This window comes from Nesoenas mayeri (genome assembly GCF_963082525.1).
Source record: "Nesoenas mayeri genome assembly, chromosome: 1".
NCBI classification, from domain to species: domain Eukaryota; kingdom Metazoa; phylum Chordata; class Aves; order Columbiformes; family Columbidae; genus Nesoenas; species Nesoenas mayeri.
In genome coordinates, this window is record NC_137541.1 from 59,246,952 (window position 1) to 59,267,035 (window position 20,084).

The window sequence follows — 20,084 nt, forward strand, 5'->3', positions numbered from 1 at the left end:
AATAAAGTTTGACTTAAGAACTATGCAAAAGGCTTTAGTAATTTAAATACTTGTTCAGCCATACGGAAACAAACAATCTGGTTTATGCTTTGTGGGAAACCTACAGTTGCTATAAACGTAAAGAATTTTAAAACCTCCCATCCATTATTCAATACAACAATTTGCTAAAGTAATAATAACTTCCATTGTGTTGCAACTTGCCATACTGGAGATGCTTAGAGATGCATCAGGGATACAAAACTCTAATAGTCATCAAAAATCCTCTACGGTTCAAGAGGATGTAGCACTGAAGTTTAGTCCTGCTAGCTCTGAAAATATTTTAACTTCATCCTTATGCAAGGAAACTCATAATATTAGACAGAATGGAAGACATCACATAATAGTTTGGTTCATTAGTATTTTTTCCATGTAATGCTTTACAAAAGAGACAAAGCTGAAGAAAATAAAAACAGACACATAAATATTACTATGAAGTACATTGTTCTTATTCAAATAAATTTCCTTGAGCAATATCTTCTTAAAAGGTGAAAATTAAACACTGATATTTGTCTCACTATATAAAAGTAACAGTGTTAATTATAAAGAACCCGATGGTCTTATTTCATCCCGTTCTTTAGTTTTCACAGCAAAAATATTAAAATTTGCAATATTACCAAAAAGATGCAAACCTGTCAAATATATTACTCTGAAGTAAATTAACAATTAATTTATAGGAACCTACCACAGGAACTATTAAGTGGACAGTAGTAATGTTTTCCTATACAAAAATCTATCAAAAATTGTTGGAGAAAATATATGAAGCGTAGCTGATAGCTGATGAAATCTGCAGTATGGCCACAGAGAAATAAGTTGCAGATCATCAAAGTTAGCTCTTGTGCAGAAACATCCACCTTTGAGTTCATTAGTTTCATTCTTCACTGGAGAACAGCAGAAGGTTTCCAGAATCCAACCATCATAGGAAACTGATTCAACGCTGTACTTTAAGCTTTACCCGTAGATGGAACTTTCAATAGTTTACATTTTTTGGTGCTCTGATCTCCCTTGCTCTCCGGAAGGCTACGTAAATATAAAAATCTTCAGCAAAGACTGCTCTTCTCTAAAGCACTGGCAACCGGTCTTAGTAGAAGACTGTTCAAAAAAAGAAAGGAACAAACAGATTTAGCTGGATTGGTAAAGAAATATTGGTGAAGCAATACTCTAAACTAGCAAATTAGGTTGACATTAGAAGCTGAGAGATTTGTAGCCTCTGTCGTCCAGACACACATGTCCATAAACTCGTGGAGCTGGACCCTTTGAGGATTTAAAGGTGCCCATCTGTATACATCTTTTTTAGCCTGAGTCAGCAGCCAAGCCTTGGTCTTGCAATAGTGAAGACAAAGTTCACTTTCTGAACAGAAAAAAAGCAAACAAACAAACCACCAAAACATTAAGTGACTGATTCGACCCAACCTCAGGCATTTAACTACAGAACTTAGACAAAGATCTAACTAACTCAGGCTCTGTTCATCAGCCACGGATGGAAAACTGCAGCCTCAAGAAGGCGCTTCAGTCTTGCCCTGATCGAGGGTGATCATGTTCCCAGCTTAGACATCTCAGCCAGGTTACTGAAATCAGGTGTGATGACCAGCTGAAGGTCTCCCTTTAGCCATTCACATGATTAAAGATAATCAGTATAGATGTGTTCTGCTTCACTTGGCCTGCGTCAATCATCAGGATCACAGGATCAGCCAGGACTGCTTCTGGCTCTTCACCTTAATCAGGAAAGCATTCTGCTTCCTATGGAAAATACTAGCAGCTTTATGATTTCCCCCTCCCCACTGGCTAGACACCAAAATAGTCCCCTTTTGAAATTTGTAAACTTTTATTTAGTTCAAATTTTGAAAGGAAACTTAATTTGTTCTATTTTTTCTTCACATATGAACTCGTAAAGGACTTAATTTTTTTAGTTAGTTAGTTGAAACTCTTAAGTCAGAAATAGAGCCTACATGTTTTCACTGTCCTATTCTGGCCAATGGAGAGCAAAGCTCCAGAGACTCTTCCATAGCAAGAGAAAAGCTCTAGTGAGTTACTTAGTTGGTGCCTCACTTTGGTCCTCAAGGCCCTTCCCAAAACAGAGAAAATGTTTTCTAACCACAAACTACTCATTCCTGGGAAAAGCTTTGTCTCTACAGATACTGTTCTACACACCGCCGATGCACCTCACCTCTCATGGGAGGTCTTAGTACTGCTCCAGGACTAGCTGTAGTGTGCTTGCAAGTGTACAAAAGGACACTTGATTTTCATTCATTCCCAAACAGCGTAATATGGAATTTCCATGCTTTTCACCAAGAAGGTGACTTTACCTACTTTTTCATTTACATCTGCACCACTGAGAACTGGTCCCTGGTTCAGCCATTAGAAGAGTTATGCTGCAGCTGGAGAAGTAACTGGGTGATTCCCAGATCACTCACAAGCAGCACAGAGAGCATTGCCACCGTGTTGCTGTTCAACGAATGCATGCCAAGCACATAACATTAATTAAGATATACTGTACCTCCAGCTGTTTGGATCTTGATGTGTTTATTTCCTTCTAATCTTAATTAGAAAACAAAAGGTAAATATGGTTAAAACATTGTAACATATCGCTAATTTACAACACTGTTTAAAAGAAGCATGCAAAGGTACTACTCTTCCAAAATCAGCTATTATTATTATGGCTAATATTTTTCTTCAGTTTTTTGTTTTGCGGCAAATTCTGGAAGCACCAGTCAGTGACTTAACTCTGTGGTATACGTATGTGACAGCAGCATTTTCTTGTATTAAATCTAAACAATTATTACATGATTTCATAAATATATGTTTATGACTTGTCTATTAAGTACCTATAAACCTAATGCTTTTTCCCACTGCTCGAAAACATCTCACGGAAAAGAAACAGTTTGCACTGGGTTTCATATAAGAACAGAAATAAACCTGAAAGCAAGCACTAACTAACTGTTATTACTGGAATTCACCACAATGCAAGTAAACATCTTCAAAACTAAAAATAGCAGTGAGGCTCTGCAAGTGCATCTATCACAGCCTCTTAGTCCTAACAGGGTTTTGTTTTCTTTGAATTCACAGAGCACTCAGAGCACGAAGAAGCTGTTCAGAAGACAATGTACCACATTGTCAGCATCTGCTCTAGAATCTTTCTGCAAAAGTAAGTGTGTTAAAATTCAAATAAATGGGAACAATCACTTTAACGACTATAAATAGCACCACTGGCTTAAAAGGCTCCAAGGCTAGCCAGTCTGTCTGAAATAATAATTGATTTTTAAAGGAAATACATCCTACTAGATGAAATTAAACTGAGAAAGCAGGAGAAATACAATATGCAACTTTCCGATACCTTTCGGTGCAGCTTTTGTCTGACTGGAAACCATGGCAGTCGCATCTGATGGCAGGCCAACGTACACACCGCCATAGTTCCTGATTTAAAGAAGCAATTAAAGAGAGAGATTAATTGAAACACTTCTCCCTATAATGTTGACATCACGCAGCAGCATTACAGAGACCATGGATGATCACAGAGGAGGGCACCTCTGCACAAGCATCCACAGAGGAGCCCTCCTTTCCCACAGCTATGAGAAAAGTGCATATTAAGTGCCATGTACTTGTTAATATGATGCCAAGCAAAAAACCCAAACAAACAAAATCCCAGCTGTGTTGTGACAATAAACCTCACCTGCTCGTCTTCCTCTAGACACTGAATTCATCCAACTGAGGACAGAGCCAATCTGGCAGCAATGTTCAACACTGGGACCATCACAGCTCCTTACTTCAAACAATGCACACCAATTAAACAGCATTTTGACCTCTCCTTGTTATTAAATAGGACCTGCATTCCCCGCTTAGGGCCGCACTTGGAGAAAACTGCTAGTAGGAAGGAACACTAGGGTGTCAGGTACTTTCATAGTGAAGCCCTCTCCCCCTTATGGCCTTGTACAGCATATTTTCTGGCTCCGAAGCCCATACAAAAATCAGGGGGTGATGCAAAGAGGCAAAAAAAACGGGTCCTTCAAAGCCTCTGCCATGCCTGCGGCTACTTGCAGAGACTCCCACTACACTGCTCTGCCCCATCAGGTGCCAAATAAATCCCACCTCCTCTAGCACCCAAGACTGATTTCTGATTTCTTTGATGATAGAGTCACACTTCCTTCCATTTCCAGCTCGGCAGAGATCTCCCAGGAGTGCTAATGCCACCTTTTGTGGTCACTGGCCCTTATTGAGCACATCACCTACAGCTGTGAGATAATGTGCTCTTCTTGCCTCTAAGTTCACCCCTCCCCAGCTCACTAACAGGGTGTGGGAACTCATCAATACTGGGCTCTGTGAGATATTTCTGACTCTCTTTAGTTGTTTGGGGTTTTTTTGGAGGGGGGGAGGTTGTTTTTTTGTGGGTTGGTGTTTTGTTTTGATTTTTGGGGGGGGAGGTTGTTTTTTGTTTGGGTTTTTTGGTGGTGTTGTTTTTTGGGTTTGGGGTTTTTTTGTCTGCTTTGGTGGTGGGGGTTAGGAGGAGAAAAGGAAGGATGTACATGTGGTGGCAGAACTCACTGCAGCCTATTGCAAATGAAGCCAGTCCTAGTAGAGCACCTACCTCCTTTTGTCGTCATCCGATACAGATTCTTCTGCTCTGTAACATCAAAAGGCATAAAGCACATTAGCAGATTGTTTCTTTCAGATACTCTGTCACCATCCGGGTAGATTCAGGAGCAAAGGAAGAAGGGGGTTATTACTGATCCCAGTTTAATTCTGGTCATCCACAATTCAATAAAGTATTCACACAGGCACAAAGAATGACAATTTTCCAATCTAGTGTCCAGAAGAAATAGAAGGATTGAGAATAGATGCAGCCTAGTTTACATGACCCTCACCAGTGATGCCCTAAAGTAGATTTGGAAGCTGCAACAGGTAAATTAACACATCCTGAGTGGTGCCCCACACTGCTTCACACATAACAGGAACATAAAAGTTCTGCAGGTAAAAAAAGTGAGTCTGGGCTGCTATTCCACCACAAGAGGACTGGAAGGGATTGGGTGTCCATGCTAGCATGGCAATGAGGATGAAGAAAACTAAACTTTCGCAGCAGCTGTGCAAAAATATGTTTCAGAGCCTCTCTGTAAAACAAAGTACTTCAATTCCTAAAGTCAGTTGTTTGTAAACCAAATAACTGTAATCCTTTATAAACAGGCAATTACTTCTCTTTTACCTTCAGAGTAAAATCACAGGTCAGTCTGTAGGTCGATAGTGAGTCACTGAGGTTTGACTGAAATATCGTCCGGTGTAGCAGCGAGGTAATCGTCATCAATGTGAAGGCAAATGTAGTACGGAAAAGATAAAAAATTTATCCATATCTCTGAGGATATAGTGCCTGTGCTGCAGTCTCAGTCTGTGCCCCAGCACCAGTCTTCACACAAATCACTCACCCACCTTTGACTAAATATTTGGACTTGGAGCTTTGCTTGCATGACTGGGTATGGATCGAGGCAGCAGCTGCACTTTAGCTTGGTCTGCAACCTACCAACCTAGCAACAAAAATAGAGGCAAGATAGCTTGAGTGCTGTTAAATCCACGGACATCCTTCCCTCCTTCCCTGGGAGGGAACTGTGACAACTACCTGAGAAGAGACCCAGCGCCGTAGCTGCTCAGTGACCATGAGATATGGCCACAGCTGTGCCCAGGGAAGGCTGCAAACAGCAAAGGGGGCACCACAACGCAAGGAGGGCTCCACTGTGGAAATGTCCAAGCACAGGCTATTCACCCAGGTATCCTCACCTGAACATTCTCATTGAAGGACCAATTGCCTGGCTTATGGGGGCAATGCAAGGATACACCCCATCATGAGCTAATCCATGAATTTCTGATCTGCTCCCCAGGTGATGAAGCTGAGAGCTGGCCTTTACCCAGTGTCAGAGCTAAATCCATTCTGTAGCCTTGAAAGGCATTTCTGAACTATGATATTTAACAATAATATATGACATTTCTTATTGTAATTTATTTATGCTAAGAGGTAGATGCACCTAATGTTTAATCATCAGGGCTGTGTGCCATTATTGATCTCTGAAGTCAATGGCATTTTGGCCAAAAGTGCAGAGAGCTTGTAGCAGGACACAGCCTTAAATGCAAAAGAACACTCCTTAAACCTAAGTCAACACTCTCTTGGGAGGGTAGAAAGTGCCTTAAAAATACTGCTACAAGGTAGAAATTACCTTACACTTACCCTTGCTAGGTGGCGGAAAATTACAAACTCTCCTTTCTGCATCACCACAGTGAATAAGGGTACACAGGTCCTTTTCATAGTAGAGGTTTGGGGTAAATTTAAGCACGCTGCAGTTTAGCTAAATTATACCCACAGAGAGCATAGCACCGAGTGGGGTGAGACTCCTCATCTCCTATATCTTGCCTACATCTTACCACCCTCCCCTGGAGGAGCTGGAGCCGCTTTAGAAGGCATCTCCCATCTCCTCTGACCCCACACAGCCTAAGCCACCTTGCGGCCCTCAGAAAAATGCAGAGACAACTTTTCCTGGGGACTGTGAAGCTGCTCTGCCCTAGCATGGGCCAATTGCAGCTGAAGAAGGTGGAAAGCCTGTGTATATCAATGAGTAGAGATAAGCCCTGTATTTATATGAAAAAAAAAAATGACAATACTTTAAGAAAGAGACTTTGGGTGCTAAAAGATCACAAACAATCATTTCTGTTGAACCAACTGAATATGTCACAGGATTGATTTTCTCAAACAACTGAAAACATTTTCTATAATCCAGATCAACTATTATCCAGAGAAAAGAATCCTTTGAAAGCACTGGCAACTTCATGAGCAGCTCAGAGCCTCTAAAATGGAGTTGTAAGAATAATAATCAATATTGTCCAACAGGAAATTAATGTCTTATTTTTTGTAAAGCCTTTACTAGGCAACAGGCTATTTTATTCTGTTCTAGAGATGTTTTGTAACAGGGCATCACTGGACCATTACTGTCATTCTCTCACCAAAACAAATTATCCAGCTCTATGATTAAGCAGTCCAGTTTTTAAAAATTTTGCTTTCTTCCTTTCCTCTTAATAGCTACAAATCAAAGTCTAATTTTGCAATACCTTTTCCCTTAAATGCACAACAGCAAATATAATCTGGGACTGCATAGGCCACAGCACTTGGGCTGAGTGATGACTGGGTGCAATCTGTTGTAGTCCTGCTAGGAAAGAGGAGGTGAGCAGAGACAGGAGTAATGGAGAAGCATTAGAGGGAAAGATAAAAGAAAAAACCAAAATCTGGTGACAGCGCTGAAGAGGCCATTTTTCACTCCTTTCTGGGGACTCCATTCTAAGTAGCATGGGAAGAAGTGCTGCTCTGGTTTGTGCATTACGCACATCACACACCTCTTGCCTTCACACACTGTAGGTCAAGGCCCCATTTTGAAAGATGCCCACTAATTTAATATGTTCGATCTTCCAGCTGAGGATGGCGGCAGCTGCTGCTCCTGAGCCCAGGCTGGGTGAACACGGGTGGCTGTGGAGAGCAGGGCTGCAATGGCAACATGTCACCACGTTGAAGTGAGAAAGGGAAAAACCTCCCTTGGTTTTGGCAATGCTCCCGTGGCCACATCTCCCAGACTCACAGAGGGGGTGTGGGGCTACAGGAGTCCAGCACATCATTTCTCTCTCCCTCTCTATTGCCAATGCATCTTTAGCTACTTATATCAGGGATGAAGGAAGAACCTAACATAAAACATCTCCCTTCAGAGGCTGTTGATATTTACTGCAGAGGAACCGAGAGCACATTTTTCAACAGGTAGTGTAAATGGAATCCTGTAGCCACTAGGTGGATTTAACAGCAAATCCACATAACATTCTATTTTCAGCTAGAATAAATGTTTCTTTTGGTAAGGATTTGTCTGTCCCAAGAGAATTCCTGTCACCCTTCTAAGTCTGAAAAATATACTTGTCCTGTCACCCTTCTAAGTCTGAAAAATATACTTGGTTCGGTTTTTACAACCATCAGTCCTATGTCCACTTGACGGTAAAATCAGCTGCCAATTTTCACGTAATATTTTAAATCTGAAATGACAGGCATTCACGTTAATTCATTCCATCTACATTTTTCTTACCTCAACTTTTATGACTCTGTGCTGAACATTATACAGACTCCTATCTGTGCTCAGTAGTCGCACCAGAAATTATTTACTAAACTTTGCACAACTGACAGGCTACTTCTTAGTTTCTCAATTTTTCTTGGGACCAAGGGCCTGTCACTTGTATTTGATGGATTTCTTCCAAATATTTTGAAACAGGCTTGAACTGCTGTGTCCTTTCCTCCTTACTGCTACTCATCTTCCTCTGAATGCAGCCACATTCTGAATATCACAGGCATTGTATTATTTTCCACCATATACTTTCCTCCTCTTATATCTAAGCTTCTCCAGTTAGCACAGATGTACTTCTCTTTATTAATGGGGCAAGAGCACTGGTTGAAGCTGGCTGACAGATTCATCGTTGACTTGAGGGCTGGAGTACACAGGGAGAGATCGCGTTTCCAAACCATACGTCCTTGTCACCATGCGGTCCTCAGTCTCCCAGCACTTTGCACAGGAAGATCACATCATCATCCTTATCTTACTGGTGGAGCAACTCAAGGCCCAGAGGGCGAAGCAGCTTCCCCATGGTCACCCAGGAGGGCTCAGAGCAGGACCCAGCCCTCCCTCCCTCTGGCTGCTTGCTCCAGGAGATGCTGCTGCCTTGGCAATGAATCACAGTCAAGAAATGAGAAATCTCTTGTGTTAACCAGATTCTTTCTCAAAACATATGCTGTGAGTAAGGATACACTTAAATGCTTTTCTGGACCAGAATCAATATGACTGAAATTTGACAGAAAAAACAAAGTGGATTTTTTTAACAAGAATTTTTTAATCTTTAGCTGAAAAAAGTGGAAAGGTGTAAAATGAAAGCTTGTGTGCATCTACAATGTTAGTTAACATAAATCTACTTTGTTCATTTCTATGAAACTGAAATAGTTTTTCTGGTATTTAATTTTCTTTGTAAAAATCTACTGTTAAATATTCGGATAATTGATTTAGGACTTTGAGTCACCACTCCCATTCCTCATTAACAGATTGGTGTTTCTAATGTCTGACGAGAAGGCTCAGCTACGCTATTACTCACACAAGTTGTTCAGCTGGCTCCACTACACTTACCTGAATAAGTAATGGTTCCAGGATTGACTCTTTCACTTCGTTGAAGTCTGTACTAGTAATTAGTTTTCCTAGGCTATCCTGATACTTTGAAACATGACAGATGATCTAACACTAGTAAGTCAGGTGTTCTCAGTTTAACTCCTAAAGCATTGCCCTAAAAGTACTTACAGACACATAAAAGCAGTTCTACATACACCCATACCTTTAAGCACAGAGACATGCTTACTAAATTCAGAATTTAACAGTGCTTGCAATTTTGAAATTTAAAACCACTGAAGAGCAAAGAGAGAGATGCAGTACCAAGTCGGCCACTTAAATTATCTAAATCAAACAAGAAAAGGTCCTAATATAAATTTAAAACAGTGGGTTTGTATATATGGAAGTGCTGAGAGCATGGATCCTTCCTAGAGGCTCTATCAAGAAGAGGTTCCTCATAAGCTTGCCTTCTGTAATTTATTTATTGTCTGACACAACCGACCCAGAAAACAGACTGCACAGGTAGCACAGATCTCAAGAGTATCTGTGACAACAGTGTTCATCTGCCAAGTGAGACCTGTCGTTAGTTCTCAGCCATGCTCTGTAATAGCTAGGACAAGCCTGTTGTTAAGGTCTTCACTTGTTTATCTGACTTGACAGCCCTCATTTCTACACCAGGATTCCTCTGTATAATTAGAGTTTACTTCTAAATGAAGTAAATAAAACTGAAGAATGTTCCTATTGTGTAACATGAAAATCTTTCCCAAGCTCCTCAGTCTTAAACTCTAGTGGCAAATATCAATTATATGAAATAGAAGGCAAGACCTCGGGAGGACTTCTTTAATAGTTCCTCTGATAGGAAAATAAATTTATAGCTGAATAAAGCTATTCCTGCACAATTCTGCATCAGCAAATGAAAAATTGGCTGAGAGAGGCTGATCTTTTGCTGCTGCTTTTCTGAAAACCAGAAGTTGGCAAGAGGCAACAGGACAAGAGAGATTCAGACCTTCAACATCTAGAGAAAAACAGGATGGGCAGGGCTGCCCTCTGCTACTCAGCATCAAAGATAAGGGAGAGAAAGAGGAGCCAATAGATACTATCTTCAATGAGGAGAACATCTAGAGAAGGTGGGTACTTCAAAAAGGAAGTCTGGATGGGTTACCAGGTCCCCTGCAAAGTGGAGAAATTGGCCTCAGTGTCTCTTTAAATCTCTCACAGGGCTTGGTGGAAATTTATGTGGTTGCTTCATACGATGACACGGCTTTTGGAAAAAGGTGCACTGGTATGTGACAAGGAAGAGTAGTCTGAAGTAACATCACCACCTGTGGGAGACAAATCTCCCCACAGAGGCAGAGAAAAGACATTTCTGATAGAGAAACAACAAGGGATGGAATCTGTATAAAAGTAAACAAGACATGAAGGTATTTTGTGGAGACGGAAGCTGTCACTAAAGACAATAAACACCTGGTAGTGTTGATTATATGTTAGGAGCCAGATGAATCACATATGACTAAATCTACTATAAGGCTAGTAGGACTGAAGGTAAGTTCAGGGTTACATATTTGAAAGAGTAGAGTAAGTACTTACACATCTTTAGTAGTCCCTGTGGCACCTAGAATGAAAAAAAGAAAAAGGTGCATATTTACAAGATAATGGCATAATTCTCTAAATCAGCTGATAGTACAGTAAGCATTTTTTCTGCCTTTCTGTCCTAAGCAGCACAGAAATAGCAACAGGATTTTTCTATTGTCAGAGAACAGGTTTCTCACAATTGTCTAGTTTATCCTTAATAATTATCTATATTATCCCTTAAGTATATCATGCTTAGATCTGGGCCAAATTCTCGGCAGAGGAAAATGATGCTGCTGTGGACCAGTGCTCAGGTGCAGTCACTCAGGATAAGTGCAACAGAAGATAAAAATCATCTTTCTAAATTGTATATGCTTCACTTTGCTTTCACTGGTGTTTTTGTTTGCTACAAAGTCACCACAAATAACGAAGCAGTTACTCCTGAATGCCTGTTTATTTTAATGTTTGACTCAACTGTAGACTTGGCACTACACGTGTAAAATGTTGCTCCATTCTTCCTGCCAGATAAACAAAGTTTTATAAAAGAACCAGACAGAACTAATATAAACATTGGGACACAATTCACCCAAAACTCCAGACATCTGAAGAGATCAACCCCTTCATTCATCTTGCTATTCAACAAAAAAAAAAGCAAAAAGACAAAATCTACCACCTGGCTGCATGATCTCCCTGATTGAATTTTTTTTTGGTGACTCAGATGCTTCTTGCTGTGAGAGGCACATTCACTCAAATACAAACTCTTTCCTGTTCCTCTCAAGTTATTAATGCCATGTTGCTATTGCTGGTATATCATTCAGCTGAGTAACCAGCAAATTATCCCTTCTATTAATTACACAAGCTAGGGTAGATATTAAAAACCTTTTACTTCTCCTTTTCCTCTCAGTACTTAGCTGGTAAAGGCTATCTGAGTTTACTCTGAAGAAGCTACAGTTGTCAATCCAAAAGATTTTATGGGTTTGGAGGTAGGTCAGGTTTTCAGGCATGGCACCTCATTTCTTGAAAATACTTTTTTTTTCCTGTGAAAAAAATCCATACACAGAAAATGTGTTTTGTCTCACTCCGATGTGCAAGAATATGCCTTCTGCATCTTTATTTTAAAGGCAGAGAGGAAGAAACAGTCCTGTGAGGCTTTCCAGCACTGTCCGTCTGAATGGATAGCTTGGATAGCAGGAAACATCTCCGTTTACAGCTAACTCTTCAACATAATATCACTCTCAATTTCTATGACTTGACTATCTCTCCTTTTCCCAGCAACAACGTAGACTAGACTTGTACAACACTGTACACATTTCTTTTGTTAGTATAGCTTCCAGAGTCAGCAAAATCTCAGTACAGCTACATGTATCAGCAGACACTCTTAATTAAGCTGGAGGGAGTACCTCTATGCACAATAAGCTGAGGCCCTCACTTTAAAACTTCATTCTACCAAGCAGCTTTCTGAGACTTTTTGGCTCTATAGACATGTGGACATAGTACTACATATAAACTCTCCAAATTAATTGTGTCCAGGTGGAAGGTTGGCGTTGCAGCCCTGCATGCAAGCTTGATCTCAGCTGATATAGAGAAACATCTTCTGCTACCAAGGCTAGTCCATCCAGAGTCAGCTCAGTGATGTACCTTCAGGGTACCACCAGCACATCTGGACACAGCCTAGACATCAGCAACACCTCAGACAACCCAGGTTTTGAAAAGCCTAGCTCCACTGTGGTAGCTAGTAATTTTTTTACCCCCCCCAGCTCCCAAAATAAACTATTCCTGTGCTGTGCCTGCTTGGCACCAGAACCACAACTAAAAGTGAAAACTGTTTAACACACAAACTGAAACCTTAGCTGAGTGAAAAGAACTGCGTGCTTACAGTACCACTGCATATCTGTCATGGTTTAACTCAAGCCAGCACTATAACCACGATAGCTGCTTGCTCACTCACACCCCATCCTCCCCACCCGCCCTGAATAAGGGAGAGAATTGAAAGGGAAGGGAGAACCTTGTGGATTGAGATAAACATAATTTTATAAAAGAACACTAATATATCTATCTATCTATCTATCTATATATATATAGGAAATAGAATATAAAATAAAAAGATACTCAGTGCAGTTCCTCATAAACTCTGTCCGCACTGAGCATCCAGTCCCCAGTAGCAGCACCTGGTCCCAACAGCCAGTCCCAAGGAAAGAAAAGAGAAAAAGGCAGGAAGGCCCAGAGGCCTCTGCAAAATGGCAGGATGGCCAAAGGCTGAACTAAAGAAAGTCCTGAGCAGAACTCCCTTGAACAGGTCTCTGTCCCGGCTCTGAGAGAACTAGTCAGAAGATCCCAACTCTCCTTAAATCCAAAGCATGACGCTAATGGGATGGAATACTCGTGTTGATCAGTCTGGATGTCAGGCAAGCTCTGTCCCATCTCTGCCCCCCTTCCTGGCTGCCTCACACCTGTAGACAGAACTCAGAGACCTTGGCTCTCAGATCAGAGCAATTAAAAACATTAACTCTGGCCCAAGGTGTTATCTTCTTGTTCTCAAACTAAATCCAAACAACAGCCATGCTAGCTACAAAAAAGAAAGGTTTCTAACTACATGAAGAAAATTAACTCATTTTCAGTCAAACCAGCACAGTTTCTCAGTGGAGATACTCAAGTTGCAGTCGATCACAAGGCACACTTCAACGCCACACTCATGTTCAATGCCACACCTGTCTTTGATGCATTAAGGTACACATACATTAGCACTCTGGTGACAGGAGCTGTTCTTCAGGCCCATCAGCTTGGGCTTTGAGTAGAGGTATACAGCTATGAACCTGTGTTTGAGAACAGAGATGTGCCACCAGCATTCACACCTGGCAGCATTTGTTTCCTTCGACTATTAGAGAGGGTACCACTGCTGGGGAAAAAAATAAATAATTTCATATATATATACATATATATATATGTATATAGAGAGAGATATATGTGTGTGTATATATATATATATGTATATATCACTGCAGTATTTTGAAATGCACCTCAAAAAAAATTAAGAACTACAAACAAACAGTTTGTTTTCTATTATTTTTATAAGCACAAAGAACCAGGTTATCCTCAGGTTCCATTGATAGGTTTCCATTTATTTCAGTGGTGTTATTTCTCATTTCCACTAGCAAAGTGAAACAAGAGCTTGGTCCAAATTCACCTGAGTACCACTAAAGTGCCTGAAGAGAGATCTGAAAGTATTTCCAGTTCACAAAGCTGATTTCCTCCTGGAATTGTCCTGAGCTTACAAATGAACAAAAACTCATAAGGTCATCTTCTTTAGAGAGCCTGAACACTCCTTATACATAGATTTTATTTCACAAGGAACCAAATAACATCTCAGTTTGCACAAACCTGTTTGTTTTCAAAGCCTAATCTCTTCACTCTCACCCGTTACTTCACTGACATATTTCTCTAACTCTTCCATGTTTAGTGAGCGACACACTATTTCATAGCTATTCAAGTTTCTTCTGCCAGAAGTTCAGCCAAAGAATCTTGTTTACTACTGATTAACAAACAGTGCATAGCTGTTCCACAGCAGCAACGCTTAGTGCTCTTGTAGTGATGATGTTTTAGATATATGACTTGAGAAAAGCCTCACATATTTGAAAGCGTCTCCATTTTTTCCCCGCTACATCAGCTTGGCCTAAAAAAAGGCAGCACTTTACACTACAAAGCTTGTCTTTATAGGCTCATGTTGGTTTGGTTTTCCAAAACCTGCCTAACCTCAGCAACAGACTGACAGGTAGCCAGGAAGCTGCATCCACAAAAAACAGGCATTACTGAGCTGTCCTGAATGGCCTCTCTGCTCACACCATCCACACAGTAGGAACATGGGTGCATTTTGACATTTTAGAGCTGCAGAGGAAGGACGAGTACAGCCTGCAGAATAAATGAGGCCCATTCAGCCAACATTGCTCTGAGCCCAGTGATTACTAAAGAAAAACATTTTGTCTGGAATAGTGGAGCTCTGGACAAAAAAAAAAAAATAGAAACAACAAACAAAGAAACAAAACACAAAAATCCACCATAGCATTTAAACAGTCGCAAATAAAGAAGGACAAAAATGTACCCCAAAGCATCTTCCATTCAGTGAGAGGGGGCTTTGCACTTTCAAAACAACAGCAGCTTGTTACTGGCAACCCTGCAGGATTTCAGTAACTGCAGGACAAAAGCAAGAGATGGTCAAAAGAAGTTCGTAACAACAGAGGCTACTCCTCTGTGCTGAAAAATGCATCATGATGGAAGACAAAAACTGCAAAAAAAACATTAAAAGTGTGAGACGCAACCACTTACATGAATAAAAGCATGGATACAAAAAAATGCCAGTATCAGACTTTAGAACAGATGATGACATTAACTTTTAATGAACAGTTTCCTACAATATTTTCTTGCAAATACTTAAAATTGTTACCAAAAGCAAATTAAAAAATGAAAGTTACACATACACGCATCCAACAGTTTAGATACGAATGAGTTTCCTATTGCAGGCTCCTTTCTGGTTTGCTCCACAAGACAGCAATATGGAACCAAATCCTAACATCAATGAGTTTATTCTATTTATAACTCAGTGTAACTGAGGACAGAATTATATCAATTTGCTTCAAATTGATTCTTCTTCAACTCATCAGGTGGCAGTTCTGTACATAGACTTGACCAAACATTAATTTCAAGAGTTATTTGGATTTTAGATAGAATGGCAGAATGTTTTCCTGGCATTCCAGCAAACTTGAATTTAATAAATCTGTTTAAACTTGGTGTGAAAGTTCTCTTGCATCATAATTTAGCTGTATTTGAAGCTCTCCACAGACTAACAGCTTCTCTGTGTATTTAAATCAAGGCTAGACTGCCAGCCTCCACTGAGTGCCATAATTTAAGGTTCTGTCATTGCTACCACAATTGATACGGAAAGGAGGAGGCAGTTAAAAATTGTTACTGAAGCAACATTAGAATTAAGGGAAATGCCTTAACTCAGAAAAAAAAAAAAGTAAATGAATGTTTAAGGATATATTTTTAAAAGACAAAAAAAAGAAGGGCTATTTTGGAGCTACTAAACCAAGGAAATAACATGAAAGAAGTATATATAAAGCAAGATAACAAAACATCGGGAAAATAGCAATTTGGTAATAAAACTTGCTATGGATAATGGGAAATTAAAAATATAAATATAATCCACAGTTCACATGTAAAATAGCTGAATGATTTAAGAAGGATGCATATATATCAGTTTACTCAGGCAACAGAAGTTGCCATTTCTCAACTGAAGAGACTTTTGCCAGTGCCTGATGCTCTAGAAGGAAAATTTAAACTCTGTGAGTTATATTGGTGTTCTGGAGTACTGCACCAGAGACAGAAATGTTATTCTAGATCATGTCTATTAGTTTAGATGGAGCAGAACACACGGCTGATAGCTCCTCTGATGTCATTCTAGCCGGGCAACAGAAGATAACATCATTAGCTGAACTATCATTATATATACATCTGCTTAGGAAAAATCGAGTTATGCTAAAAAAGAAATTTTACCAGAGTAAGAAAACGGGGATTAACATAACATGTTTAATGTATTCTGTGAAGTATGCTACAATATTATCCTTAGTCATATAATATGACAGAGAGTGTTACAGGTTAATTATATGTTGTGTACCTCTAGCTTTGACATTACTGACTGTAGAATAGTCATAACTTCAGCACTAAAGATGTAGTCATGCTGTGCAAGCCACAAAATTAATTTGTATTTACATGGTGTTCACATCTTTTGGTAAAATATTGACTTGGACTTTCCTTAAAAGCTCTAGGATTCCGATTTAAAAATTGTACATCTTCTCCTCCCCCTACATAAAATCATTTTGTTAAACACACTTTGTAAGGAATGCTAAATGGAAAAAAATAAAGAGCAGACATCTGACTTCTTACTTTTATTACCAGTTGTTGTTTTTTATAACACCATAGACTGCATGGAGCTATTTCTGACTGACAGTGGTGAAAGTGAGTAGAGAACTGGACCTTTCAGACCTGTATTTGCTTTGGAAAGGTCTATCAGGGCAATAGTAATAATTCCATTATACTAATCATGTGTTTTACACGGCGTTGTTTTTTACCTGCGCTAAGCCATTGAAGATCTGTAGACTATTTCTAAGAGTATGCAAAAGGCTGCAACAAAATGCAAGCTCAAATGTGTTATGAATATCAGAACAGATAAGTTAAACTACCAAAGAAACCATACCTTCAGTAAAAATCACTTATGAATCTACAAGCCAAAACCTGTTGGAAATAGCTGCCTTTAACGCAACAGTGGACATATTTATTTAAACAAACAAACTTTTAGTTCAACATAGTTCACTGAATACCACTGCTGTCAGAGTTAGTCTATTTGACGTTTACCCATTTGTGTCCTGGTCCAAGTTCCACAGAATGGCCAGAGCAACACTAATCGAGAAGCTACCACAAAGGGACTAACAATCAACTTGAAATTTTCCTCTGATACCTGCTCTGGTGCTTTTACCCAGCAAACAGAAATGGGATGTGAACAAGCACCTCCCCAGCAGTACAAAACTACATTTGTCATATACTGCAAAAACTTCCAGTCACAACAATGAAGGAATCAACTAATGAGACAGAATTAATGTGTGCAAACAGGAGAGCTCTAATAAGAGTGCTGGAAGTTCAAACAAATTCATACAGTGCATTGTTTATGGATAAGAGAGGCCTATGATAGATACAGGATACCTAAAACCTAATTTATAATAATTTCATAGAAATCAAGTAAGCAATAATGGCAGAAAAGCCTCCCTTTCCCCTGTGAGTGCAAAGTGCAGTGTTTAGTGGGCAAACCAGCAACACACCACACTAATAGACACACATATGTACAATTTGGAGAAGGTATCACCACTGACACTCAAAGATACGCTCAGTTCTTCAAATTGGGACTAGCACCATCCGAGGCACCACTGAAGCTCTGGACAAAGTTAAGTCAAAATGGCAAGAGATGAAGATGCAGTAGTTCTAACTGGTTCAGTCAGTATTTTGCTGTGGATTTTCAAGAGGCTATGACGCTTACAAGTGCATCTGAGAGACTTAATACAGGTGCTGAAACAGGTGGCAATGTTTGCCAAGTGCAGTTACGATGAAAAACGATTGAGCAATGCTCATATTTGTAATTATATGGTGAAGGTCCACTTATCCATTTCCATATACTTTCCCTTTTTGCAAGGGCTGGAGGGAGGAAGAGCACAACAGCACCATCCTCCCAGATCTTATCTCTTTTGGAAACAACAGTGAACAAACAAGGGAGCCAGCTGGACACACCAGCCAGCCGTTCACATTAACATGCAAGAAATCTCAATCTTGGAATATCCTCCAACTTCTCCAAGCAAGTAGAAGAGAAGAAGTGGCACAAATTCATTTCAGAAGTGGCATTCGTGGCCTTATAGGGAAGGAGAGAGGTTGGAGCTTACACCCCCGACAGGATCCTTACGTCCAGCTCCTGAGCTCGCCGTGCCTAGGACAGCTACTGTTGGAGGTGGTGACCCTAACGCCAAGCCGGACACCAGAGGGTGACCCCGGGGGCCACATCACCCTCTCTCCCCTGGTCAAGCCTCAAGAAAGGAAGATGCTCTTGCAGAAGCGCGGGCAGCGCTGCTCGAACGGGCATCCTCCAGACCGGGGGAGGGATGCAGCCCCGCCAGGGGGTTTGAGGGTGAGTGTGTGCCCGCTGCCGCAGCCCCCCGACAGGGCTGCCCGCGGGGATGCGGGCACCGCCGCGCACCCGGCCACCGCCGCCCTCCCGCGCAGCTCCGCCGCAGCCGCCTCCCTACCTCGCCCTCCCGCGCCGCTGGCCGTGGAGTTCCCGCAGCCCATGGGCGCTGCCCTGCCCGGCGCTGCGCTGCGCCCGGCCGTGCGGAGCCGACCGGTGCGGAGCTGCGACGGGAGGCAGGCGGCAGCGGGCGGAGTCGGGTGGGAAATAAAGACGCGGGGGACCCCTCCTTCCTCCTCCTCTTCCTCCTCCTCCTCCTGCTCTCCACACCCATCGCCCGGGAAACCGCCGGCCCCTCGCTGCACCCCCCCCGGCTCTCCCCGGGGAAACACACCCCCTGCCTTGCCGGGCTTCACCATAGTACCCGCGGCTGGATCTGCTAAATCGGAGATACGGCTCAACACAGGCATAAGCCTGCAGGACCCCCAACGATCCTCACAGGACAGGGAGGACGCCCCCTCCCTCACGCGTTTCACGGCAACTTTGGGACACCGCGGGGCAAACGTGTGTAACCCCAGGTCCGGGCTGCGAACCCTGCATCTCCTTCTCTGCAGACATTCAAAACCCGCCTGGACACATTCCTGTGTAACCTCATCTAGGTGTTCCTGCTCTGGCAGGGGGATTGGACTAGATCTTTCGAGGTCCATTCCAATCCCTAACATTCTGTGATTCTGTGATCTGCTGTCAATAACATCCAGTTCACTATTGTAAGCAAAAATTTATTGGTTGCTTTCAGTTTTTCTCTTCTTAAGAGAATCATAGAATCATTTTGGTTGGAAGAGACCCTTAAGAGAAACATCAACTTCACACTGAAGACCCATTGGGTTGATAAGAGCTACAGATTTGCTCTTTTATTTATATCAGCAGCACTAAGAATTGTGCAAGATGAGTTTACAAAGTGTGCAAGCAATCTTTTTTTTATTCAAAATGCTGCCTGATCTTTCAGTCTGTTTGGAGAAGGGAAAGACAGACATCACAGTTCTACTACAGACTTCCCAAAAAGCACATATTAAAAACAAGCAGCTCCATAAGCGGCAGAGTCAATAATGTCCAGTCTCCTATGGATTTATGGCCTGTGGAGGCACACCTGCATGGGCTCACAGATGTCTAACCAGCAGTGAAGCACACCTCAGAGCAGGGTGGGCATTTGTAGGATCTCCCATCTCTGTCTAGCCACCTATTTTGATGACATTTGTAGAAAGTCAATATTTTCAGGGTATTTGTCTATACCTTCCTGATAAATTGCCTGAACCTGAATAATCAGCTCAAAAGAAGGAAGAAAGGGTGCAGGGAAGCAAGGTGGAAAAACAAGATGCTTAAGATCCTATATGGTTTTCTAATACAAAAGCAAATGAAAAATTCCAGCAACACACACTGATCATAGACTTGCCACAGCGTGGAATAATCTGTGAATGTGGTTTTAATATACAATTCACCTGGGAGGAAGCAGTTGTGGTGAGCACAGAAACAGAGCCATCTCCTCACATATTAGAAGAGGCAGCTGGGAGGCAAAAAACCTCTGGAGATACCTTTACATGGCACCGTGACCCTGG

At 41.3% G+C, this 20,084-nt stretch overlaps 1 protein-coding gene across 1 annotated transcript; it reads right to left on the reverse strand.

Annotated features, from left to right (window-relative positions):
• Positions 1 to 742: 742 nt before the first annotated feature.
• LOC308052838 (overexpressed in colon carcinoma 1 protein homolog) lies at positions 743 to 18,635 on the reverse strand (the record flags this gene model as incomplete). Its single annotated transcript, XM_080363482.1, has 6 exons — positions 743 to 1,128; positions 2,534 to 2,574; positions 3,361 to 3,450; positions 4,619 to 4,654; positions 10,773 to 10,797; positions 18,593 to 18,635. The coding sequence occupies 6 exons, from the start codon at positions 18,633 to 18,635 to the stop codon at positions 1,118 to 1,120; spliced, it is 246 nt and encodes an 81-aa protein (XP_080219608.1). The 3' UTR covers positions 743 to 1,117.
• Positions 18,636 to 20,084: the final 1,449 nt, after the last annotated feature.